This window comes from Podarcis raffonei, chromosome 11, assembly GCF_027172205.1.
Source record: "Podarcis raffonei isolate rPodRaf1 chromosome 11, rPodRaf1.pri, whole genome shotgun sequence".
Taxonomy (NCBI): domain Eukaryota; kingdom Metazoa; phylum Chordata; class Lepidosauria; order Squamata; family Lacertidae; genus Podarcis; species Podarcis raffonei.
The window spans coordinates 16766882-16792715 of record NC_070612.1 but is presented as its reverse complement, the minus strand read 5'-3'; the positions used below and the strand labels follow the sequence as shown (position 1 = coordinate 16792715).

At 46.0% G+C, this 25834-nt stretch overlaps 2 protein-coding genes across 4 annotated transcripts in view; one reads left to right on the top strand and one right to left on the bottom strand.

The window, feature by feature from the left end:
• Positions 1-3528, bottom strand: part of RAI14 (retinoic acid induced 14) — a 100526-nt gene extending 96998 nt beyond the window's left edge. For 2 of the 3 annotated variants that reach the window (XM_053408913.1, XM_053408916.1), the window contains exon 1: positions 3326-3414. The gene's annotated coding sequence lies outside the window, so the exon portion shown is untranslated. Of the gene's footprint in view, positions 1-3325; positions 3415-3441 lie in introns of those variants that run through there. The other variant, XM_053408914.1, reaches the window with a different exon arrangement.
• Positions 556-15560, top strand: LOC128423679 (uncharacterized). Its single transcript, XM_053409119.1, has 3 exons — positions 556-576; positions 3124-3650; positions 14661-15560. The coding sequence occupies exons 1-3, from the start codon at positions 556-558 to the stop codon at positions 14749-14751; spliced, it is 639 nt and encodes a 212-aa protein (XP_053265094.1). The 3' UTR covers positions 14752-15560.
• Positions 15561-25834: the final 10274 nt, after the last annotated feature.

The window sequence follows — 25834 nt, the reverse complement described above, 5'->3', positions numbered from 1 at the left end:
GCACCAATATGGCAAGTGGAAAGGAAATATGGGTGAAGTGCAACAGTTTCTCCCTACCAGAAATAAACTTTACACACACACACACCAGAAGTTACAAGGACCTATTTTGTCTGGCATTCCAAGATCAATGGTAGCTATTAGAAGCCTTGCTCCATTCACAATATTCTTGCAAATGTACTACTCCCTTTTAGCCTCACTGTCATTTTAAACTGCTACATTTGCCAACCATGAAGTACAATATCTGGCTCAGCACCAAAGTGCAAGGTGAAAGGATGGTTGAAAGCCATCCAATCAAGCGTCCTTGTTCCATTGTATTCCACCGATCATCAAGAATCTGGCTGTCTGTGCAAAATCTTATATGCTTCTAACAGCCAGAAGGCAGCAAGGGCTTTCTCCTGCACCTTCTGATGGATGCATTTACATGGTGCTGCCATACTTATAGGGAATACAGCTATGAAAGCACGCTCATTTTAAAGTAATGGAAGGAGATAGATGTATGCATATCCCAAGTTTTTATTTAACAAACAATACAAAATTTACAGCTAAACTCGGATCATGAAGTTCTCAGATACCACAGTAACCTTTGGATTCAACATCTATAGGATAAGTTCAACATGGAATTACTTAATGGGCCTTTTTACACATTACATGCTTAGGTGTACACTTGGAAAAATATAATGTGGAAAAGTGATAAAAAGGTTTCTGAAAATATCTGTGTTATAATGTCTGAATGCAATTGGCCTCACCCTACTTGGCATACGATCAGAAGCAAATCCAGGTTACTTAACACATAATGTGTAAAAAGTGACTCCTCCCCTCCAATGATAACAGCCCACAATGCAATGGTTAATTTGAGTTACAACCTGCAACAAATCCCCCAAACCTTCACTGGTGACACTCAAATCTTGATCAAGTGATGCTGCCTTTGAAATAAATCTATTCTAATGCACAGGAACGCGGGTGGCGCTGTGGGTTAAACTACAGAGCCTAGGACCTGCCGATCAGAAGGTCAGCGGTTCGAATCCCCATGACGGGGTGAGCTCCCATTGCTCGGTCCCTGCTCCTGCCAACCTAGCAGTTAGAAAGCACGTCAAAGTGCAAGTAGATAAATAGGTACCGCTGCAGCGGGAAGGTAAACGGCGTTTCCATGCACTGCTCTGGTTCTCCAGAAGCGGCTTAGTCATGCTGGCCACATGACCTGGAAGCTGTACGCCAGCTCTCTCGGCCAATAAAGTGAAATGAGTGCTGCAACCCCAGAGTCAGTCATGACTGGACCTAACGGTCAGGGGTCCCTTTACCTTTAATGCACAGGAAGGGCCATAACTCAGTGGCAGAGCATCTGTTTTGCGTGCAAAAGGTCACAGGTTGAATCCTTGGCTTCTCTAGGTAAAGTTGGGAATGTCTCTTCCGAAATCTTTGAGAGCCACTACCAGTATTTGGCTAATTAGATCAGTACTCCAACAACTTCAAATGTAACCTGTTGCAGGAAGGGGAACCTGTGGCCCTCCATATATTGGTGGATTCCAACTCTCATCAGCCCTAACCAGCTTGACCAAAGGCAAAGGATGGTGGAGCTGGTGTCCACCATATAGCTCAGTCAGTAGAGCATGAGAACCTTAATCTCAAGTTCATGGGTTTAAGTTCATGCACCTTGGGCAGTGCAGGGGGACTAGACTAGATGAGCCTCTTGGCCCCTTCCAACTCTACAATTCTATGATTCTCAACATCTGAAAGATTGCAGGCTAGCCACGATTAACTAGGGAAAAGCCACCCTGCAATCAAAAGTTGCAGGTGTTGCCAGTTTATAAATACAACCCTGAAAGATAAAAAACTACTTTTGTACTTCTTTATCCAAGAATGGCATTTTTTAACATTTCCCACCAGGCAAGTAAAGCTGGAAATAGATTCTCACACCTTACTGGCACAGCCCACAGCACGTTGTGAGCTAGAGTACAAGGGTAGATTTTCATCGATGTTAATGGTTCCCTTCATTTCATATGTAGAACCTTTTTATTATCCAGTAAATTATGCTCAGAACTCATCAGTGTGGAACTGGTACACATGGGTAAAATCTCCCTTTTAAAAAAAACCACCACAAACAAGCTCACCACATTAGAAATTTAAGCATAAGTACCTTGAAAAAGATAAATCCCCTTAGGAGGTGTGAAAAATCCACCAGCTTACCCTGAGCATATCCCTCCAATGGGATCTTTTCTTCCACTCTCAAAAAAAAAAAAATTAAATAAAATCCTGCTTCGAGGATACCTTGGCAGCAGGAGGGAAACCCAAAGATTTTGATTTCTTTAGCCTTTTCAGCTTACCCAGTGATTATGACTCACATGTAAGCTGTGGAGCTGTCAACTTTCCAAAGCCCTGGTGGGTCTAGACCACAGCAATGAGCACTTATGGGATGGAGGGGGAAAGGAGCGAAGAGGTCTTCCCCCTAAAGGTTGCGCTGAGGCGGTCTTTGGAAGGAAAACGCACTGGAGGGGACAGCTTTGTGTTGTCTGCTTGTGGGGGAAAGACAGAAAAAGAAAGAAAGAAAGAAAGAAAGAAAGAAAGAAAGAAAGAAAAGCTCTCTTTTCCTTCTTGGGACAGAAGGTGTCATTTCCCATCTTTTCCCCCGGAGGAACTCCCCCCCCCCTTTTCTCAAAGGAAAAAAAAAGGCCTCCCATCTACCATACAACAGAAACCAAAAGCTGATTTGAATCGCAAGGAGAGAAAAAAAGAGAGAGATGGAGCACCTATAAAGCAACCCCCGCCCTTCCAGCAATCACTTCGTGGGCGTGTAATCGGCTTCTCTATCCTCCACAAGCCCGTTTAAACTTCAGGGACCCCAAACTGCAAGGAAACGAGCTGAGGGGAGCCCCCCGCGCTGAGGGGAGCCCCCCGTATTTCCCATTCCCGGACCCTTCTCCAGAGGCACCACTTATCCTCTCTGTTACTTTCTCTCATTCCCTTGAAGCAGACCCAAGGGGAACCCCCCCTCCCCGTTGAAACGCACCCCGAAACACGCTCCCCCCCCCGCTCGCTTTCCACCCCAAACCTTTCCTGAAGGGAGGGCGAGACAATGCTCCCATTCATAGCGCCCCCGTCTCCCTCCTCCTCCTCGGTGCCCCCCAGCCGAGCTGCCGCGACCGGGCTCCGCGCAACAAAAGGAGAAAAGGCGCAAGGAGGGGAGGCGAGAGGGGGGAGACACCGAGGCAACCTCGAAGGGGGGGGGAGAAAGAGGGGTTCGCCTGGGAAGGGCGGCTTCCCAAAGGAGCAGAGACGTGCGGGGAGGAGCAGGAGAAAAGTTCGAGCCGGGCGCGCACGCTGCACTCACCCCATGGAGGCTCCCCTCTGCCCGGCTGGCTGGCTGGCTGGCTGGCTGGCGGGCGCGCGCACCGGCTGGGAGAGCAGAACCGGCCCAAGAAACAAAAGTTGCCTTTTTGCCCCCACCTCGAGAAACAACGGAGAGCGGCTCCGCGACGTTGCAAGCGCCACGACGGGGCGGGCGGAGGAGGAGGGATTACATCACCACGCGCCCACGTGAACGCTGCAAATGAAGGCGCCGCCGCCGCCGCTTATGTTGTTGCTGCTGCCGCTGCCCAGCCTCGAGGGATCGACTCGCGGCGCCGGCTCTGGGGCAAGAACCCAACATTCTGGAGGTGGGTCACGTGGGAAGGGTTCTTCTCCCCGCCTCTCCCCCCCCCCCTCAGCCAATAACCGCGCGTTCAGCTTGCGCGGCTCCCGGCCTCGCGTGGTTGCTCTCTAGCGCCGCTGGAGGCGGAGGCTCGCGGGGCTTTACCTCCGAGTAGACTCGCCGAGCAGGATTGGGGCTCTATGGGTGTTAAATCGCCGCAGGGTTTTTCACCTTCCGTTGCGGTGCCCTCCAGAACTATTTACTCCAGAGTAAAAAAAAGGAAAACGAAAATATGTGTTGAAAATAAATATGAGTAAATAAATATTAAATCCGCGGGAAGCTATAAGATTATAGTTGCATAGTTGCTTGGGAGTAAGATCCGCCTGAGTAAACAGGGACAGGAGTTTGGTTGCACAGGGATAATCCCATGCACAATTACCTGGCAGGAGTCTCCACTTACTGGGACTGGCTTCCAAGCAAACATTCTTAGGATCACTTGGCAATATAAGCCCCTTATTTGGTAGTAATTCCCATTTAAATCAACAGGGCTTACTTCTGAGTACACATGCTTAGGATCAGGCTCAGGGAAGCTTGCGATGCCATTGAGGTGATGTGTTTTGTTTTATTTGGAATAACAGACAAGCGGTATGTTCCATAGTTGACAAGAGGTTTGAGGTTTGTTTGCTTTGTACTTGTAAGGTTGTGATCCTGTGCACACTTAAGTCACACCCTCACAGTACACTTAAATCACATAGCTTCCCCCCAAAGATTCCTGGGAGCTGTAGTTCACCCTCACAGAGCTACAATTCCCAGTGCCCTTGACAAACTTCAGTTGCCAGGATTCTCTGGGAGGAAGTCATGTTCTGTAAATATATGGCTGCAATCCTACACACATTTATATGCAATTCCAATGGAATCAATATGACTTCTAATTAGAGCACTGCGAAACACCCCCACACAACTACCCTTCATCATTATAGATTCCAGAGCACAGAATTGGACTATAAGGCAGCAGCAATATTCACACTTTTGTGGGATGTGGAACATCAAAGTGCAACTTGCTTCCACCTAAGCGGAATATTTTTCCTTTTTGTAAACCAGGTTGAAAGAGGATTTAACTGTGATCTTCTCTCAACCGCACTGGCTGCTTAGAGGCTTCCAGGCAAGGGAACCTTTGTTACATCCCAGATGGTCAGGTTCCAACATGCTCTTCTCCCAAGCGGTGAGAAAATCGAGGAACGCAGAGCTTACCTAGTTTGGGTTTTGTTTGGAAGGCGGTCCCTGGGATCTAACTGGCATTCTGGAATAGTTGCATTTATTTATAAATATATACAGACAACCAAATCCACTGCCCCACATCATATCCCATGAAAAGGCAACCCACCTCCCAACAGCAGTTGTCTTACAGAGTTTCGCCCCGCCCTGCCCGTCAATTCCTGCATTAGGCCCCCCATCAACTGTGTGCACTACAAAGACCTACTGCTGGCTATAACTTCCTACAAGTCTCTTCTGCAGGAACTGCAAATACCAAGTTATGTTCCACAGAGAAGCAACTGACAGATGTACTATGATATTCCTATAGACTTACTGCATGCTCCTCCTCACTTTAGAGCTCCTCACAGCTCTGACAAATCCTTTATTTTTAGCATTTCGTTATGGAAACCTTGGACTCATCGACTGCTTATTCCGCAAGCCCTCAAGTGTCTCCCACGGGACGTGCCTAGATATCTTCCCAATCTGCCATTTGTATAGTGTGCTTGCCGAGAATTTTCGATGGTCTAATCAGTGAGAACTTCCTCCAGACACCCATGTGGTGATCAGAGTAACCACAATCACTGTACTACAGTGACCACAGTCCAGTATCAGGGGAAGTGCACTTACTTACACAATCACTCTGTATATTACACAGCAACCTTTTGCTCAAGCCCACAAGAAGCTAAACACAAAAGCCTACAATCCTCTCTTCCTAGAAACTGTTATCCTTTGTCATACTCTCTCTGAGCACTGAGGTTCTATATAGACCATATTTCTCCTAGAAACATGTCCCCCCAGTCTGCTGTTAAAAGAAATGGAAAGACACAGGAGATTCAATTATGGATCTCCAAAGTCCTGTATAGTTTAGCCTTCGTTTCTCCTGTTCATTAGGATGCAGTGTTTTCACTTCCTCACCTTCTATAAACAGGTGTGTTACATTCATATTAAACATCTGAGAACCACCCACCCTCTATTTTTTCAGCGCTGCTGCAAGCAGGCTCTGTGCTGTAGGCTGCAATTTTGCACGAGGACAGAAATGCACACAATTTGGTTACTGGGTGCAGAATCCAGTGACAGAACTTGGCTTTTTAAAAGAACAACCAACACACAAAAACAATTTATTTCTCCCAGTTTGGGCAGCAAAGACAGTGCACGGGAAATAGCTTGTAAAATTCCTTGGGAGATGTTCAAAGCCAGAGGCGCCCCAGCAGCATTTTTTCAGGGGTTGGAGTTCAGCGCCATCCATGAACCTCTTTCCCTGTCCCCAAAGCAGACATGAGCTGCAATCCTATGCATACCTCTTTAGGAGGAATCTCCACTGAAATTAATGGAACATACTTCTTGAGTAACCATGCTGCAAATTATCCAAAATAGTCAAATGTATCAAAACAATTAATTTGCATAAGTTCCACCAGTTGCAGAATTTGAGTCACCTTGGTGCAGAATCCTAGGGTTATTTTTAGCTCACACAGTCCTGACTGCAACCATGTAGCAAACAAAATGCTACTCAAAATACAAAAGGGAAACCACTGATTGATATTGAAGGATTATGCTAATTTCTCTTTTTCCCATATAGGTAAAGGTAAAGGGACCCCTGACCATTAGGTCCAGTCTTGACCGACTCTGGTGTTGCGGCGCTCATCTCACTTTATTGGCCAAGGGAGCCGGCGTACAGCTTCCGGGTCATGTGGCCAGAGAACCAGAGCAGCACATACTGTAGTCCTAAATTTATATATTGTGCTGTTGGAATGGTTCAGAACGTTCAGTTGCTCAGTTGCTCAGTTTACAGTTTGTAGTCTGATTTCTGTGAAGTAAGGAAAAGTTGCTAGTTTGGATTGGATTGAAATCACAAATATTATTTACAGGGTAGACCAATGACTGTAAAGGCATCCCACAATTTAGCTAAGGGACAGTGAGCTGCCCAGAGGCAAAGTGCCTGAAGGGTGCAGGTTAGGTAATGGAAAGAAATGGGTCAAAAATAAAGAAATGTGAAGGAAAGATTGGTGGGAAAGGAAGCTGAGGTACAGCGCAGAGGAAACTCTGGCACGAAAGGAGAGAGTGGACTCTCAACATGGGCGTAGCCAGGACTTTTGTTGGGGGGGCAGGAATTTTGTTGGGGGAGCAGAAAACCGACGTGATTGGTCAGTTAGTTAAGTATGTCTATTATTTTACTTGATCTGGGGGGGGGCAGCTGCCCCCCTGCCCCAGTCTGGCTATGCCCATGACTCTCAAGGAAGTTCTCAGTGCTTAAGTTCAGTGGGAGGATGAGGGGTTTCCTCCTGAGGAGACTGGTTTGAAAACAAAATGGAGTCTGAAGGAAGTGGGACAAAGTAGGAGGTTCAAGTAAAGCAGGAAACCAAGGAGATAAAGTAAAGGGAAGGCACATAGCTGAATAAGTGAGAAGTCAAGGAGAAAACAGCTCCTGGGGCAAAGCTTTGCAGAAGGCCCATCAAAAGGAGCTGCTTTTTATGAGAGGAAGGAAATGAGCAGGCAATGGAGGAAGCTCAGGAGGTAGTGGTCAGAAAGCTGCTCCATCTAGATTTGAGATCCTGACGGGGATTTTGCCTGTTGTGGTTCCTGCTGTCACTGCAAAACTGTGACATACAATCCAGAGGAAGGAGAAAAGGTCGAGAAGCAGTGGGTGGCGGTAGGACTAAGTTTCACATCTGCACAATTCTTTGGCTGTAGGCTCTGAGTAATACTGTGTAACTCCACCAGGTCCTAAGAAGTATGAGATTTCTAATAGCCCATACAAAATTGAGAAACGCTCTGAAACTCCTTTGTTGCAGAGCACTTGAGGGAAGCACTCATGCCTGTATCATGTGAGTAATGATGTTAATGCCAGGAACAACACAAAAATCATTTGCGATAAGTGCACAGCAACAATGGAACCAAGGTGGGGGTGCGGGTAAACCATCAGGCCTGTAAGTAAACTTTCTCTTGCAGGTTTCTTGAAGAAGAACAATGGGTAAGGATTAGCAAGACAAGCCATTCATCTTTGGTTTAAAATAATAATTCCTGAACGACCAGTCCAGCAAGAGAGTTTAGGATTAAACAACGAAGTAGAGAAGTTGTGCAAGATCCTGCCCTCTTTTGCAAACATGTTCTAGAACGAGCTGCGATTTGTTTCTTGCTATCTGGCCAAAAAAGGAAAACCGGGAGTTAGAAACGACAAAGAAAGGAATAAAGGAATAACAAATAAGCCTAGTTCTGCAATCAGAATAAGAACCAGGTCAGTCCTGGTTGGCAAAACACCTACAAAAAGTAAAAAGGAATTGTTAAGGGGAGGGGGGGTAAGTTTATTTTATTTTTGAAAATCACAGGAGAGCATGGGATGGGATTCTCGGTGAATCCTTTTAGAGACAGATGAAAACCAAGGGTTCTTCCACATTGCCTTTATGGTTGTCCAGTTCTGCCTTCAGGTTTTAAGCAAGATGCTTTCCGTGGGACCCACTTCTTTTTATCACGGTGGTCTCCACTGGCAGTTCCCATTCACTTGCCTTCCCTTTGTGGGCTCAACTCACACAGCTGACCAGAGGAAGAGGGCAAGGCTTGTGAAGAATGCTGCCCTATTGCCTCACCCTTGTTCCTCCTACCAACTGCATGCCCAGTGTCAGGTGTGCATGCAGGAGCCAGGCCCTGTGACCAATAGGGCTTCGCAGGACTGGGGCCTTCCTAAGTTTCTTCAGGAGAGGAAAGGCACGGCCGCACAAGTGAGACCGCTTGGTAACTCACTGCACCTGGTGGCAAGGGCTATAAGGTCAGCATTTCCCTTCGGCTCTTTGCCACAGCAACTCGTTTCCTGCCTTGCTGCGTTTGGCTTCTTGCTTCCTGACCCTCGGACCCCTGGCTTCTGGGCTCTCATTCCTGCTCCCACCCCGCCATCTTGCCCCCAGTCCCGACTTCCTCAGCTGGGACTTCGACCGCCCGTAAACCAGATCGTGACACCCAGAGAGGGCAGGTGAATTAAGCAGTGTCAGTACAGCTGAGGGGCAAGATGGAGCAACAAGGCCTGGAGTCTCGGGGGGTCAACAGGGGTCTCTTTCAGAGGTGTGGGCCTTGGCATGATGATGCCTGCATCTGGCACCAGACTTGTGGATGCGTCACATAAAATGAGAGCCACCAATTCCGCTGGGTCAGGGAGGGCTTTGCTTGCCTGCTCATGCCTCCTTACCTCTGTAAGCTGGTTATACATTTGCAAGAAGCAACGTTTTCATAGCTGGATTACATTTTATGGCATCTGACCTGAGACCTCTTCTCATTCTACTACTTCAAGCACTTTTACAGCTTTGTCCTAATCGCTTGTGCTCAGGAGAACATCTTTCGGATTTCAATGTGATGAGAGGGTAGTATGCCACATGATTAGCTTTTCCACACCAACTGATGGATTCAAGTTACAAGAAAGGAGATTCCTACTAAACATCAGGGGGGACTTTCTGACAGTAAGAGCTGTCCAACGGTGGGACGGGTCTCCCTCAGGAGGTTGTGGACTCTCCTTCCTTGGAGGTTTTTAAGCAGAGGTTGGATGGCCATCTGTCATGGATGTTTTGGTTGAGATTCCTGCATTGCAGGTGGTTGGACTAGATTTACCCTTGGGTATCCCTTCAAATTCTACGATTTTTTTATTCTGTGGTTTCAAGGCAAGAAGAACCTCTAACCTTCAAGGTAATAGAAGGACATGCTTTACAAATCTGTGCACACTTTGCTGGAACTGAAAGTGCTAGCCCATCCAATGTCCAGAGGCACTGAAAGCATTTTGTAATGAACGGGAATGCTCTTAGACATAGACATAGAATTGTAGAATTGGAAGGGACCCCAAGGCTCTTCTAGAATTTTTCACTCAACGTGGGGTTTGAAACAACGACCCTGAGATTAAGAGTCTCATGCTCTATTGACTGAGCTATCCTTCAGTTTTCTAAAGGAGTCTGCTGGGCTGAGTGTGGAATCAGTGAAAGTTGGAGATTGCTTTAGAGGAGGAAAAACGGGACTGAAAACAAGAACAATCACTCCCGCCCAGTAGCTCGCTGTTCCCATATTTATCAAAGGACAACCATCTTCACACAACACAAATCTACTCAGTGAGACCCTCCTAGTGAAGCCAAGATACCAAACGACCCTTTGTGTGAGGCTTTAAAGATGAACGCAATTTCCCAGGAAAGGACTTGCATGAATCTCTGCCAGTCGCAGGGAATCCTCCCTCTTCTCCATAGCAACCGGGCTCCCTTAGAAACTGGCATGCCATTTCTGGCTGCAAATTATTACCCTTGGTGGAGGGAACAGCATCCGTGTGGGGATAAGATGCTGCAATTTTTTAATTCCACAGGGAGCTCCTGGCTGAGATCAATTGGATCCGGGAACCTTGCCACAGAGTGTTGGCTCTCTGAGTGGCTACCTACGGCCTGCACATTCATCTTCTCTCAGGCGTTCGGCTTATTAAACAATCTGTTTAAGCTGTGGGGCCAGGTTTATTGTTTTTGCTGTTATTATTTATTAAATGTGTATACCGTCTTTCATCTGAAGATCCCTGGGCGGTTCAGAACTACATTATGTATTTTTGTGCTTTAATATTATAAACCGCCCTGTGATCCTCAGGTAAAGGGCAGTATAAGGCAAAGGGACCCCTGACCATTAGGTCCAGTCGTGACCGACTCTGGGGTTGCAGCGCTCATCTCGCTTTACTGGCCGAGGGAGCCGGCGTACAGCTTCCGGGTCATGGGGCCAGCATGACTAAGCCGCTTCTGGCGAACCAGAGAAGCACACGGAAACGCCGTTTACCTTCCCACCAGAGCGGTACCTATTTATCTACTTGCACTTTGACGTGCTTTTGAACTGCTAGGTTGGCAGGAGAAAGGGCAGTGTAGAAAATAACTAACTAACTAACATAGGGCTGCCAGGACTTGGTCCAGAGGTAATGCTTTGTCTCTGTAACTCTAATACACCAAGGAGCTGGGCAGCCTCTGTCCCTGACATCTTGTTATCCCATTGGTCCTTTCACCCAAGCTCCTCCTTCACCTGTTGAAGAAAGACAGACATTACCTTTGCCCTGTGACAGGGCAGGCAAAAGTACCAGGAGAGCCACTGGATGGGAGGGGAAGCAGCTGCCCGCATTCTCAATGCCTTCAGACCAGGGATGGAGGAGAATTTCAATTCAGTTCACATTTAAAGGCAAAGCTACCAAGTCTGCTGTTTCCAGAATAGTATGCACACTTCAACACAACTGTCCTTTGGAATTCACACCACTATGAATTTTGCAGGCAAATTCTCCAGCCAAGTAAGGTGTACAAAAATTGCATATACTTTGGTAAATTGTGTGAGTCTCTTCCTTGTTTTAGCTGCAGCAGACTAGCATGGCTACGCCTCTAAAAGATATTACAAAAATATCCTATGGATGCACCCTACGCATGTTTACTTGGGAATTAAACTGAAATTAGTAATTCTTACTTCTAGTAAGTATGAATAGGGTGGGCAAGAGTAAATATGCATAAGATTGGTTGGTAAGTCCATACAAACTTAATAATAATAATAATAATAATAATAATAGAAACATTCTGTCTAGTAACCCTGGGCCTTCCAATTATTTGAGGAAGAAGAAATGCAAAACAGTATGATGGGCATCAAGATTTGCCCTGGTATAGCCTTCTCCACATGGTCTAATTTAAAAGGCATTTCTGGCACACATACATGAACACACACACATGCAATATACCAGATGCTCAGTGGCTCCTATAAATCTGAGCACACAGTGCCTCTCAGTTCATGGCACACCAATTGCATGAAATAGCGGCTGTGTACAGACTCAGATTCTTTTGCACACTGCTGCAAACCAACATTTGTGTGAGTGTGTTTGCAAATCTATACAAAGTGACCACTTCACATGACCACCCATGAGGCGGGGAATTAATAACCCCAATTTAGTCCTGTACATTCATTTCAATGGGTCTACTCTGAGTAAAATTGCATTGAATACCAGCCTAATCTTTCTTTCCCCACTTCCTTAGATTCCAAGAGTGGATGTATTTGCATTGCTGTACGATTGACAATTATTTTCTTTTAATAGTCATGCCAGAAAGGCTGGGCAGGGTGTGGGGGATTCTTAACCTTTGGCTAACATCCAAATAGCATCAGTTTACGATCTGATGTATCTTTTCTCTGAGGACTACATTTAGCCCTCGCAGGGAGATGGGGTCGGTAATCCAATACCCTTCTCCGCTCTCATCCTAATGCTTATTCCAAAGCATGTTTCATTCTTAAATTATCTTCAAAGCATACAGAGCCGTAGGGAAATAAAAGGAGAATATCGTGTGCTCTCCAAGAAACACATTAAACCTAAATCTCCACTAGACCTATCATAAGAATTAAGCATCAGAGCAAACCCCCTCAAGATAGCTTAAGGAGTTACATACAAAATTCCAGGTTCTGCTTGGGAGGAAAAAGTCACATTGGTAGATGATCTCACAACAATTCTAGCACAGTAGAATTGTGTTGCACAGTATCACATAACATAGATGAATATGAGGGTTACTTAGGAAGCTGTCTTCCATCAAGTAAAACCATTGGTCCATCCAGTTCATTACTGACAACACTGACTGACGGCAGCTCTCCAGGATTTCAGACCTAGAGTCCCTTGTGCCCTCGGCAAGAAGCTGTATCAGCAACCCACCCATCCTACTCCACTCTGCTGAAAATTTCACTTTACCACAGGGCGAGAAGGATGGGCAGCTTCTCCCATGTTTGATCTTGCTGCAATAGCAGTGGTGTCACACATATATGCGCCATACATTCCATAGTCTGATAGGTGCTTTTTGTGCCCCTGCCCAGGGCCAATTTCGCCAGCCCCTAGGGTCTTTCCCAGTCCTACGTGAAGATGCTAGTGAAGATTGACCATTTGTCTACAAAGCATTTGTGCCGCCACTGAGCTATGAACCTTCCCTGTCTGAGCTTCTGGATACAGATGGGACTGCATATTCCCATTGGGGCTGACAGATGGTACATCAAAGTCACTCCAGATGATCTACTTTTGGGTGCCTGGTAGGGTGGTAAAGAGCATTATATGGGGTGCAAAAATTTCATCCATGCTACATAGGACCTTAGCATAGTGCTGGATGAGCAGGAAGTATTTTGGAGGGGCACCCACTACCCCTTGGAGCAATCCTTGTGTTGTGCAATGGCCATGTGCTGGATCTTGGCACATACAATGGAACTTTGGTTCCCGAACAGCTTAGATGCTGAACAAATCCGCTCCTGAACACCGCAAACCCATAAATAATTGCTTCGGTTTGCAAATGTTTTTTGGAAGTCGAACATCCGGCATGACTTCTGAGGCTTCTGAGTGGCTGCAGGAGCTTCCTGAAGCTGTGCCTTGGTTTTTGAACCATTTTGGGAGTCAAATGGACTCCCGGAACGGATTAAGTTTGGAAACCAAGGTTTCACTGTATGTGGTCAAGTGGCTGGAGGCAGAGAAGTGGTTGGAGGGCACCAGCTGGGGAACCTCCAAGGGATTAAGGCTCAGTACCAGGGGAATGGTGGTGGGACGACCGTGAGTGGTCAGGGGGAGAAGAGGGAGCAGACCTGGAGGAGGAGGTGTCAGAAGCTCAAGAGGGAACAGGGTTTAGTGAGCAGGAAGAAGCTGTGGCAGAGAGCAGTCCAGACTCAAAGGCAGGAGAGGAGGGGAGCAGGAGACAGAAATGAGGCAGGCTGCTGAAGAATCTAGGGAGCCCCATCTGCTGCTTCCCTCCCCTCTGGTCTCCTAGAACATGCTGAGAAATGAAAAGAGTGGAGCAACAAGAAACAAGACGTTGGAGCCTTGGGCTGCTGGGGAAGGAACTGGGGAGGAGCCATTACTTCTGGTGCCAATGTTACCATCTGTATTTATGTTTGTTTAATTGACTGAAATTATCTGTCCCTCTCCCAAATCCATGTTGAAAGGCCTATGGTCTTTAAATTATTCTGATGTTTCTCATACCAGCATCTTCCATTTAAAAGAATAAACATACCCCACCCCCAAAGATACCACCAACAACAGAAGCAGCTTATCCAAAATGTTGCTAAGAGGAAAAAGTTGTTCTCATTTCCACTGAAGACCACACAGCTTGCTTTCATTATAGGCTAGAGAGAGGTATAAAGAGGTGGGCAAATGGAACTCCGAGCCTCATTCTTTTTCCATTTTCTGGGAGGATTATGTATATCGCATGTCCTGAAGCATTACAGGAAAATATCAAAGGGCTAGAAAGTGGGATGCTATCCAAGATGGAGCCTTTGCATTTAAAATAGGACCTGGGGGACATCTGCACTTATATCTGAGGACAGATATAAACCTTATGTAATCCTTCTCCATCCATGAGGCTCTGCATAAGTCATTTTGCAAAGAGGCATGTAATTGCAACCAGTTACGCCAAAAGGACAGGAAAGGCTTTTCTCCTGTGTGCAGAGCAGTGGTGTAGGGGCAAATTCAGAGGTGCAGGCTCCCTTCATGAGAGTCACATTCACTCCCCCTTCTCAGATTATAATTAGCGGCCTGCTTTCTCTCCCCGCTCTACCTTCTCAGTCAGCAAAAACAGTGCGTTTCCTAAGCTCCTGAGCAGTCGCTATCCACTGCTGGCAGGGGGCTGGATTCCATTTTGCAAGTTACCATTTGTGGAAGCCTGCCTCAACATAAGTTTTTTATTAATTTGCCATAAAAGCAGGGACGGCAGCTCCGTACAGAGAAAGGAACATTTCTCGTGCTGCTATCTCTCGGATTCCACAGATCAGCTCTAATCGATAATGTCTTTTATTACTCTAGGATGGGTTCCATAAAAACGGGATTAGACGAGGAATTCTCAGCATTGCAACTGATCGCACTGGACAATCCCTTAAAAAAAAATGACGCCTAGTGCCTAAAATGCCTTGTCTGAAGGCAGCCCTCCATGCCATCAAGGCTATAAATCTAACAGCTAAGGAACCCATTTGAATGCCAGGTACTGTATACACATTTAATTAAGCTCGATTACACTAACAATTCACTTCACTGATCAGGCTGTATCCTGGAGCATATACCAGAGGAAACCCTTGCACTAAACTTTTCATTGTGATCCAAATTGAATATTTCTGCAAAAGTCTGTGTGATTCTTTTTTTGGGGGGGGGGTGTTCAGTATTTTGTGGTGCTTGAGAATCAGATGACATGCATTCGACAACTGCTTTTATCATGTAAAATCTTTCTCTTCCCCATTCCTTTGTCTTTCATATCTTTTTTTGTCTCTTTCCACCACCAGCTTTTGAGTCTGTACTTCATTGCCCACATTCCCCCCGTAGCTATTTCCAGAGCCACCCCACACTGCTTATCTCTTTAGTTAGGCAGAAGGCATTAATCAATTAATCGGTGTGATTAATTAGGTAACAACAGATTAAAATGGCTTCCCTTTGTCTCCCTTTGGCAATTCCTTTGGTGCCAACCAATGTTTTTTCTTTTGCTCTCTTTTTCCCCTACATGCAGAGCAGTGCTTTTTGGGTGCTTCCAGATAACCTGCTTATTGAGCGTTCAGCCTGATTTGTTGGTGGGGAGGTTAGATGATGTTGTGTCAAAACAAGCACACTTTCCAATGCATTTCCCCACTCACTTTCCTTACCGGAAAAAGCCTGATCTTTGGGGAAGGTGGGTTTGCTGTGCAAGATCTCCCAATCAACTTTAATTGAACAGCCTGCTTTTGCAACTGAGTACCACTCAAAAAAGGGGGGGCGTGGGTGGCCCTGTGGGTTAAACCACAGGGCCTAGGACTTGTCGATCAGAAGGTCGGCGGTTCGAATCCCCGCGACGGGGTGAGCTCCCGTTGCTTGGTCCCTGCTCCTGCCAACCTAGTAGTTCGAAAGCATGTCAAAGTGCAAGTAGATAAATAGGTACCGCTCCAGCGGGAAGGTAAACGGTGTTTCCGTGCGCTGCTCTGGTTCGCCAGAAGCGGCTTAGTCATGCTGGCCACATGACCCGGAGGCTGTACACCGGCTCCCTCGACCAGTAAAGCGAGATGAGCGCCGCAACCCCAGAGTCGGTCACAACTGGATCTAATGGTCAGGGGTCCCTTTACCTTTACCACTCAAAAATAGTGACAATCTGGAAATGCCCTTAGTGTCTGGAATGATAACATGGAAAGCTAATATGCATCATTGCACATAATTTTGTAAGTTGCCAAACTAGACAACGTAGCAGAGATCTGTGATTGGGTCTCCTGCCTCTTTACATGTTGGTCAGTGTCAGCTGTAGAACAAAAATGAGGGGTGGGGGGGCATCCTAACTCAGTCCCCTTTTATCTTGCCAGTAAAAACCTCCACCATCCTGAAGCAACTGGTTTCCCCAATAGGGAAACTGAACATATTCAGGATGTGTGCACATTATGTTTTCCCCAGTGGGGCGGAGAGGAAGGAACCTTTTGCTCCCCCTCAATAAAAATAAACAAAAATACATGGTTAACGGAGGTTCTGCCCCCCCCCCAAAAGCCCTGCCTACACCCATGATCAGGAAGGTGATCAGGAAAATTACAGGAGACAGGGGTAAGCATTCCTCCCCCAGAGTCATGTTCCTGGCCTGAATTATAACCCCTGCTCTTGCTATTGGTCAACACTTAAAGAAACAGGGACTCTGGGTACCAATCTCTGTTGGATTGCCTACTTTGGCCCTAGAATGAAATACAACTAGCCAAAGCATAAAAGAAAACATTGCACTTTTTGTTGGGCTTCCAGGACAGGGCTCTATATCCCTGGCACTATATCCATACCCCCACTTCCTGCACACAAATATCCCTGGCCACAGGATTGTTCAGTGTTCATTAGGGACATGGTTTCCTCCACTGAACACCCACAAGCAGTTCATTGCTAAGCCACCAGTTGGGCCTAAGCTGAGGACTCACACCTCCCCAAGTAACCTACCAACCCCTCAAGTTCCTTCCCAGCACCTTTTCACCACTGGGCTTTGGCTCAACCAGAGCTCTAGCCCCACCAATGAACTTCTAACAACCACATCTCCCCAACACCTTCCCTTCCTCCTCAGCTGTAAGGAACTCATCAATATTCAACTGTAAACAGCTGCCTCTCCTCTCAGCTGTTCCATATCCAACTCGTCTCCCACCCATTCTCCACCAGAAAGCCCTGCTGACCGGGGTCCTGCTCCTGCAGCCACACAGGAAGGAAGCCCAGGGGACAGTGAGGTAGTTCCTCCCACTTTTCCATGCATAACGTAGTGCACAGGGCGTTTTGTTATATTACGTTTACGGTTAAACAGTTTGCTGCCCTGACCATTTATCTCTAGGCAAACCTGACCTTTTTGTTAGGCACTGGAATTCATTAATAGCCCCTTCCCCCTAGAAAGCAACAACCCTTTAAAAAAAGAATCCTTATCCAAGCAGTCATGCAGAATCATACATGGTGATTAGCTTGTGGGCTGCAAATGATTTATTAGATCTAATAAGGCGAGCCACATGTAGATGCTTGTAGGGCAAAAGGGAGGTTGGATTGCATAGATCTTACACAAGCAATGAGACTCAGGCCAGCATTGCAACGCTGGTGAATTATGGCATTATCAGATTGGAATTGTGTTGTGTAATACAAAAAATGCAAAATGGGTTTCTCATAGATTTAAAAGGCATTATTAACGCATCTCTAGAAGCTATCTTAAAAGCTCCTGCTGTATTGATGGTTCAAAATCCTTTCTTTGCCTCTGTGTGTATGTGTGTGTAGTAAAAATAGTACTGACAAGTTTTTAGAAAGCTTTCTTTGAGTTTCTGGAATAGCAGTTTTAAAATCTCTCTCTTCACTTGGTAAAAAAGAAACCCCAGTTCCCCGAGGAGTTAAAGTGAACAATCGATCAGGAAAATCCTATCCCAACTGCATCAGTCATCATCTATAGGCAAAATATTAGACCTGTAAGAGGATAATGTCCCACTTGGGTCTCTCCTAGTAGGGACTGGTCCATTAGGGCAAATGGGGTGCTGCCCCATTAACCTCAGTCTGCCTTCAACCAGCCGCCAGTTGCCCACCTGCCTGCCAACCAATCCAGGGGGTAGCATTGCCTGTCATTCTCCTCCTCAATCTCAGTGTTACCTGTATAGGCGTCAACAGGGAGGAGGATGGGGACAAAAATAGAATTAGCTGGCTCCACCTGTGATTGGCTGTGGCTCTACCTACTATTTGACCTTTGCCCTACCAGTCTCATGACTGTCCTAAATGTGCTTGGAGCCATTACTTACCCCTAGGAAATCCATTCACAATTCCAGTGTATTAAAAGCCTATATTTCACTTTAAGGTTAACAGATGGGAAAGCGCCAGGGGTAGAGAGACAGCAGCAAAGTGGGAAAGGATCAGCACCTCTTACGTGTCCCCCCTTGGTCTTAAAAGCCACCCACCCCCTGCTTTATGCATGATTGGGGGAGTCTAGATTTCAATGCCACAATCTAGTTTGGACCTGGAGTTTCTGTTCCAACATTTTATGAGTACCCAGGCACCTTCTTCCTTCTTCATATTGGACCTAGCTGTGATGACTTTCACATTGTATCACTAACTTTGGGAGTGTTTGTCTTGGCTTCTAAAGCAGCTAGTTCTTCATTTCCTGGCAGGGCCTTGATTGTCCCAAACTTACTTCTTTGAACCAAGCAGTATAGTGCACTGGATAGAACTGGATTTGGAGCTGAGAGCTTCACACGCAAGGTGCCCCTCTCTCTGCGGCTCAACGTGTGATTTCTGACAAGTCTTTCTCAACTTAATTATTTCATCTCTAAAATGGGAACAATATTGGGGTGGGTGGGTTTATATACAGCTTAATTGCCAAGGTGGCTTCTAAGTGGTTCACAAGTATGAAACTAAATTCTCTCTCTCAACATGTTATTTAAATACACAATAAAACAATGTCAATTTAAAAAAATAAATAAACATCAAGTAAAATGGACAGCAAGACAAGTCCATTAACACATAAGTAAAACAGTCAAAACAGCAATTAAAACAGGAGATTCAAGTCAGGAGATCAGGTGAATCCTTGTGCACCTACTACACACAATCTTTTGAACATTATTGTGAAACCTGGCTTTTATTATTCCTATTTTACATACAGTGGTACCTTGGTTCTCAAACGCCTTGGTACTTAAACACCTTGGTTCCCAAATGCAAAAAAAACCGGAAGTAAGTGTTCTGGTTTTCAAATGTTTTTCGGAAGCCAAACATCTGATGCGGTTGTCGGCTATTATTTCCAGGGTGCCTGCACCAATCAGAAGCTGCACCTTGGTTTTCGAACATTTCAGAAGTCAAACGGATTTCCAGAACAGATTAAGTTTGGTGCTTTTGTTTTTGCTATTTATTTTGCTTTTTTTGTTCTGGAGGCTTTTTTGGTTAATTTGTTTTTGTGACTGTGTGGAACCCAGTTCAGCTACTGATTGATTGATTTATTGTGTGAATGCGGAAATGGATAAAAGTCCCTCATCCAAAGAATGACTATCATCAGTGCAGGTAAGAAAAAAGTAATAATTTTAATTTTTATCATCTGCAATACTCTCTTATTTATTTTATAGTAAAGTACATTAAAGATTGCTTTCATTTTATGGATTAATGGTCTCGTTAGATAGTAAAATTCATGTTAAGTTGCTGTTTTAGGGGTTGTTTTTAAAAGTCTGTAATGGATTAATCTGTTTTGCATTACTTTCTATGGGAAAGCACACCTTGGTTTTCGAACGCTTTGGTTTTGGAACGGATTAAGTTTGAGAACCAAAGTACCACTGTATAGGGTAACTGAGGCCAAAGGCACTTTGCCCTAATAGGGTAGGTGACTAATGTAACTTTTTTGGCACATCACTTACTTTGCTTCAGATAGATTTCTATTCTACTTGGGGCCTCAAAAACCCAGATGTTTTCCTCTGTTAGTGCACTAGTCCAAACGAGCCACAATAATGTGAAATCCTGATAAGGGAGGTGGGGAGGCTCGGCTGATGCTGTTGTGAAAATAGCCTTGCTGCAAGGGAAAGCTGTATGTGCTTTAAAAAAAATAATTCCAGGATGTTCTAACATTAAAGAGAAGAAACTTCTTACAAAAGGCAGCACACATGACTTCCCAGGTATCCTGTAGCATAACTCAAGGGGAGTTAATGTAAGATAGTATGTGTCAGCCCAGAGTTGCACTGCCAGATCCTCTGCAATGTTGTTGTTTTTTAGCATGCAATATGAGAGCTGTCGCGGGTGGCGCTGTGGGTTAAACCACAGAGCCTAGGACTTGCCAATCAGAAGGTTGGCGGTTCGAATCACCGTGACGGGATGAGCTCCCGTTGCTCGGTCCCTGCTCCTGCCAACCTAGCAGTTTGAAAGCACGTTATGTGCAAGTAGATAAATAGGGACCGCTTCAGCGGGAAGGTAAACGGCGTTTCCGTGTGCTGCTCTGGTTCGCCAGAAGCAGCTTAGTGATGCTGGCCACATGAGCCAGAAGCTGTCTGCGGACAAACGCCGGCTCCCTCGGCCTATAGAGCGAGATGAGCGCGCAACCCCAGAGTCGGTCACGACTGGACCTAATGGTCAGGGTTCCCTTTATGAGAGCTGTATCTTGGGGTCCCCTGAATTGTTTGAAAGGATTCTGGTGCACCCTTTAGAACGCACAGTATTGTACATCAGCAAGGAGAGAGGAGTTCCTCTATACAATCACAAGAAGTGTCCTGTGTGCCTAGATTGCATCCTGCCTCCATTTCCCTTGGCCACCTTGAACCAGAGGGCGAGCTGCTGCCCTTACAAAAACAAATCACACCTCCAGCAATTGCTTGGAATGCTTGTGCGGTCAAGTTGGCCTTGCGCACATCCTGTTAACTGACCCACAAAGCTCCCTGGAATGTTTCCAAGTTTCTTAAGGGAACAGACATATTGTGGGTAATGTTATCAGATTGAATTTGTCCCAAATGAAACAGAAATGAAAAGCAAGGGACGCTGCCGGCATCTCCACTGAGTTGTGAGAGCAGGGCAGGGGAGGGAGAGATTTCAGCAACCAGCAGTGTCAGCCTAATTGTGTTTAGGTGATTCTCTGGCCACACTGAAAGTCCTGACCTGCTGGTGAAACAGGAAGCCTGCATTCCATAAGGTCCAGAGAAACAACCGAAAGGTTTGTGCGCCAGGCCAAACATCTAATCTGATGTATTCTGAGTCCCAGAGCACAGTATTTAAAGGCAATTATGAGATATGTCCAAAAATGAGCCCAAATAATTATTAGATGTGCAAGAGCTGCAAGAACATGGACATACCCCGCAACTGTTCTGGTTTAAGCGGGACATCCCAGATTGCAGAAGCCAATTCTGGCTTCTGGAAGGTCCTGTTTAAGACTGGCACCCTGGTGTGAGTCAGTGTGCCTTTGCTTTGGCGATTGTCAAAGGTTCGTGCCAAAGTGCCTCTGGGAGGCTGTGCTGACCACCACGGGAGGCTGCGGCAGAGGCAGGAGAAGATGCAAGGGGAAAGCAAGTGAGCAAGCGAGCAAGTGACAGGGATGGTGGGATGGTGCTGGGATTTCTCCTTCTGAAATGTTGCAGGCTATGGATTGAAAGTGGCATTTAAGCACCTCTTTACCTGGCCCAATGCTACTGCCAGTGCTGCACAGCTTGTCATCTACAGAGGTGAACATGAATCCCCCCACTGGTCCAGGTAGGTCATTGCAAGCGTTGTCGCTTTACTCCTAACAAGCACAACAAAAGCAGAGCAACCTCCCTCACCACAGCGTATTTGTGGTATAAAAGGTGACCGGATTTCAGCAGCAATTTACAGAATAGGTGCTGGTGGGAAATGTCTGCCCTTGAACTTTAACAGGGGCAAGCAGCATTGAAAGCTGAATCACGTGTAACCTCCCTATGCAATTGTGAGCATATATCGCTATAAATGCACAATAAGGATGGAGCGACAGCACTGAAGTAGACATCTGCAATACAGAGGGAAGACCCATCCAGTCTAAAAGGCAAAAAAGGTTCTGTTGCTTCAAGACCTGGGACTTTTGCAGGCGTTCAGCTTTAAGGTAGCCAGCTGGCTCCACCACAAGAGAGGAAATGGGAAGAGTGTCTGCAAGAAACTTGCAGAGAAGCAGACTGCGTAGTTTTACACTGGTATGCAGTGGTCAGAACGTCTGTCAAATCCATTTGATTTGGAAAACACAAACAGCAAAGACATTCCAAGGGACCTGCAGGAAGCAATGGGTTCATCAGCATATCATTAAATGTGAGTTCACACACAGCCAGGGCACCATTCTTTGCAGACAGTTCATGGCAGACACTATCGCTGTCACCAAAGTACAATCAAACTGGGATTTCATTGGAGATTTTCAGCCCCTTTGAAAATGGGTTACTATCCTGAAAAAGCTGGCAGACTTATCCAAGGCATTCTTTTTCATTGGAAAGTGGTTGAGCTTTCTCTGATGCCATGCTGAGAGGGATTCTGTATTCTCATGATGCTTTCCTCCCTGCAATATTTTAAAGTTTTCATGCTGCAAATAAGTCTTGCGGAATCACGTGATAATCTTTCTGCCAAGACTACAAGCTGCATGATGCAGTGTGACTGCGACAGGTACAATGCACACGCAGCCATGACTTGAAGTAAAGGTAAAGGGACCCCTGACCATTAGGTCCAGTTGTGACCGACTCTGGGGTTGCGGCGCTCATCTCACTTTATTGGCCGAGGGAGCCGGCATACAGCTTCCGGGTCATGTGGCCAGCATGACTAAGCTGCTTCTGGCAAACCAGAGCAGCACACGGAAACGCCGTTTACCTTCCCGCCAGAGTGGTACCTATTTATCTGCTTGCACTTTGACGTACTTTCGAACTGCTAGGTGGGCAGGAGCTGGGACCGAACAACGGGAGCTCACCCGCTTGCGGGGATTCGAACTGCCGACCTTCTGATCGGCAAGTCCTAGGCTCTGTGGTTTAACCCACAGCGCCACCCGCGTCCCTCATGACTTGAAGTAATAAGTCATTAATATTGACAGATTGGCAGCACAAGTGGCAATGGTTGCCATTTCCCCATGAAAATCTGCATAGGAAAAAAATGATTTGAAATAGATTCCTCTGCACACAGATGTCACACATCCCTGGTGGGCAGAGGGAGGGCAAGAATCTCTCCCTCAAGCCCCTTCTCTCTCCCCTGCTCCCTGCATCTCTTATCTTATCTTCATCAATCTCCCTCTCTCTGTCAATATATAGACAGTGGAACTTCCCAAGGGAAGGACAGCACTAGAATTTGCTGATGCAGGATATACTGTGGCTGACAGATGTGGAGGAATCCCTGAAGCATCAATCAGCATTGCCCAGAAACCACAGTCCAAAGCTGGAGGATGCTTGTATAAGGAACATCACTCTGGAGCAGAGTAGCAATTAACTCTCAAGCCAATAGTGCAGCAGCCACACATTATCTCTCCCTAGAGATTAGAGATGGCTTCTCACTTCACAGTATACATTCACATGGTCTAGGCCAAAGCCAGCCATCATTCCAGGCTAGAGAACGAGCATGTGTTTCTAAAGAAAACAAACAAGAAAGGGTGGTAACCTCCGCAATTATTGCACAATTCCCTCTGGTCAGAGGCTCGGCTAAACATTTACATTTTAGCCATAGGAAGAACCGCACTTGATTTCCTTGTGGATAAAATACACATCCTAATTACACACTTCCTTGGGAGAAGGAGCCATCCAAATCATCTGAACGTGCTTCCTGGCTGGGAAGCCTTATATGGGAAGCTGCCTGATCCTGGCTCAGACCATTAATCTATTTAGCTCAGTAGTGTCTACACAGATTGGCAGTGGCTCTCCAGGGTTTTGGGCAGGCATCTCCCAGCCCTCCCTGGAGATGCCAGGGACTGAACCTGGAACTTGATGCATGCAAAGCAGATCCTCAGCAGGTACCCCTGCTGGTATGCTCTGGCTGGGTGCAGGAGTTCTATTCAAATCATATGGGGGGGGGGCTAGTTCTTTTGTTGACTCTAGTGGGAGTTTTCCAACTAATGCCACACTTTTTGCAGGAGTGAGAAACATACCTTCATCAGAAGTGGGACTTGCCCTCAATAAAGCATTGGGTTTTGACTAAGGTCTGCTTCCCTGCCCGTCACCCTTCCCTTATGCTGGTTTGGGTTTTGCTAGCATACACGTTATATCTGCAGCACCCTCCTGCCAGCCGAGGAGTATTGCTGAATCAGTTTTTCCTGCAAGTCTTGCATTGTACTCCACCATGGGGAGTTGGAACAATCCTATCCTCAAGTCTGTATCTGTCAGGGGCTGGCTGGCCGATGAGGAGTGGTGGGAGGTTTCAGCTGGAGAACCCCCTAGGGAAACCTCAGAAGACGAAGGTTCAGAACCGGGGGTGGGGGGGTGGGACACAGGTCAGAGGATGAAGGGAGGTGGGACAGAATGGTAGCATGCTGAACAAGCAACAGGCTTGAGTGAGAGAGAGGAAGAAGGGGCAGAAAGCACTGCAGACCTAGGACAGCGGAGGAGGAGGTGGTGTCTGAGCCTGAACAGATGCACAGGAGCCTGCCAGTCCTACTGTATTCAGCCTCCTTCCTTATCTCCAAGGACATGGAGAGATTTGTATGTAGCAGAGCAAAGAGTACAGAGAGCACAGAGAGCCCCTCCCCAATGGTTCGGGAGGAAACGTAGGGGGGAGTGGGAGGCACAGTTCTGGCAACTGCTTTCCTGGGGCCAGTCTTGCCATAGGTTTATCTGCTTGAATTCTGTTTCCTTGAATAAAGAATAAAGATACTGCTTGTATCTGAGTCTTCTTACTTACTTATTCAAACCTTTATTAGGCATTATACAAATAAAACGATAAAAGAGAAAGAAACATATAAAAGCCTTGAGATATAAACAGAAAGGCAGCAGTTGGCTACATACATATATATATATATACATATAAAATCAGTGGTTTTCCTTGTTAACCTGCTCCTTGGAGGACTGCTACCAAAAACTCGGCTACCCCCGCCGTTACCCTTTGGTCAACGTCGGATAGGCAGAATCCCACACATTCACCTTGTTGGGGCTCCAGACCACCCAGAAGAGGGGACAGCACGCGTTGACGGAGCGTACTGTACAATGGGCACTGAAAGAGAATGTGCTCTACCGTGTCCGGGACATTCATAGAACATCTGCAGAATCTCTTATTTCTAGGGATGTTTTGATATCTTCCCCTGACAAATGCTGAGGGAAAAACATTCAAACGGGCCAGCATAAAAGCCCTACGTTGGGCTGGAATTATTAATTTGGTGACGTAATTGGCTCTGCTATCTAAGATATTTAAATCATAGAATATGGGCGAACAAATTTTGTTTACAGCTGCCATAATATTTTGCCTCTCGACATCCTTTAGTCTAGTTAGGATATTATGGAAAATGTATTGCTCATTAGAATTGTACAGGGGCTCCAGCTCGATGCCTAAAGATTCAATCTTTTTTTCGAGGTACTGATACCATCTTGATTTGTAGGAGTCTTTGAGCAAATCAGCGAGCAGACTTGATGGAGGGCAGCGAAAATGGCAGCGTAACCAGTATTTTATTGAGGTGGACCAGGCCCAATATTCCATTGTGTGTATGCCTATTTCTGCACACATTGTTTCATATTTGATCACAGCTGGGAGTCCAAGAATACGTCTCAGAAAGCTGGAGTGAATCTTTTTTAGATCACTATTATATGCTTGGACCCATAGCGGGATTCCATAGAGTATCTGGGATTGCACTTTTGTTTGGAATATCTGATTGGCCGCAGGAATAAATTGATTGCCTTTCTGATAATAAAAACGGGCAACAGTTGATGAGGTGCACTTTGCCTGTTTTATGGCATTTGTGCAATGATTTGCCCACCCTAAATTGCTCTGGAATAAGATTCCCAGATACCTATAGATTTTCACTTGTTGAATTTCCTGCCCTCTTATTTTCCATTTCTCTAATTTCCAACCATTCGAGAAGACCAAAATTTTTGTCTTCTCGTAATTTATAGAGAGCTTGTTACATT

Excerpts from the sequence above, each read along its gene's own strand:
- LOC128423679 (XM_053409119.1), top strand. The coding sequence starts at position 556 with ATGAAGTTCTCAGATACCACA. Across the intron at positions 577-3,123 it reads TGAAGTTCTCAGATACCACA|CCGAGCTGCCGCGACCGGGC; the intron begins GTAACCTTTGGA and ends GGTGCCCCCCAG. Across the intron at positions 3,651-14,660 it reads AAGAACCCAACATTCTGGAG|GATGGGTTCCATAAAAACGG; the intron begins GTGGGTCACGTG and ends TTATTACTCTAG.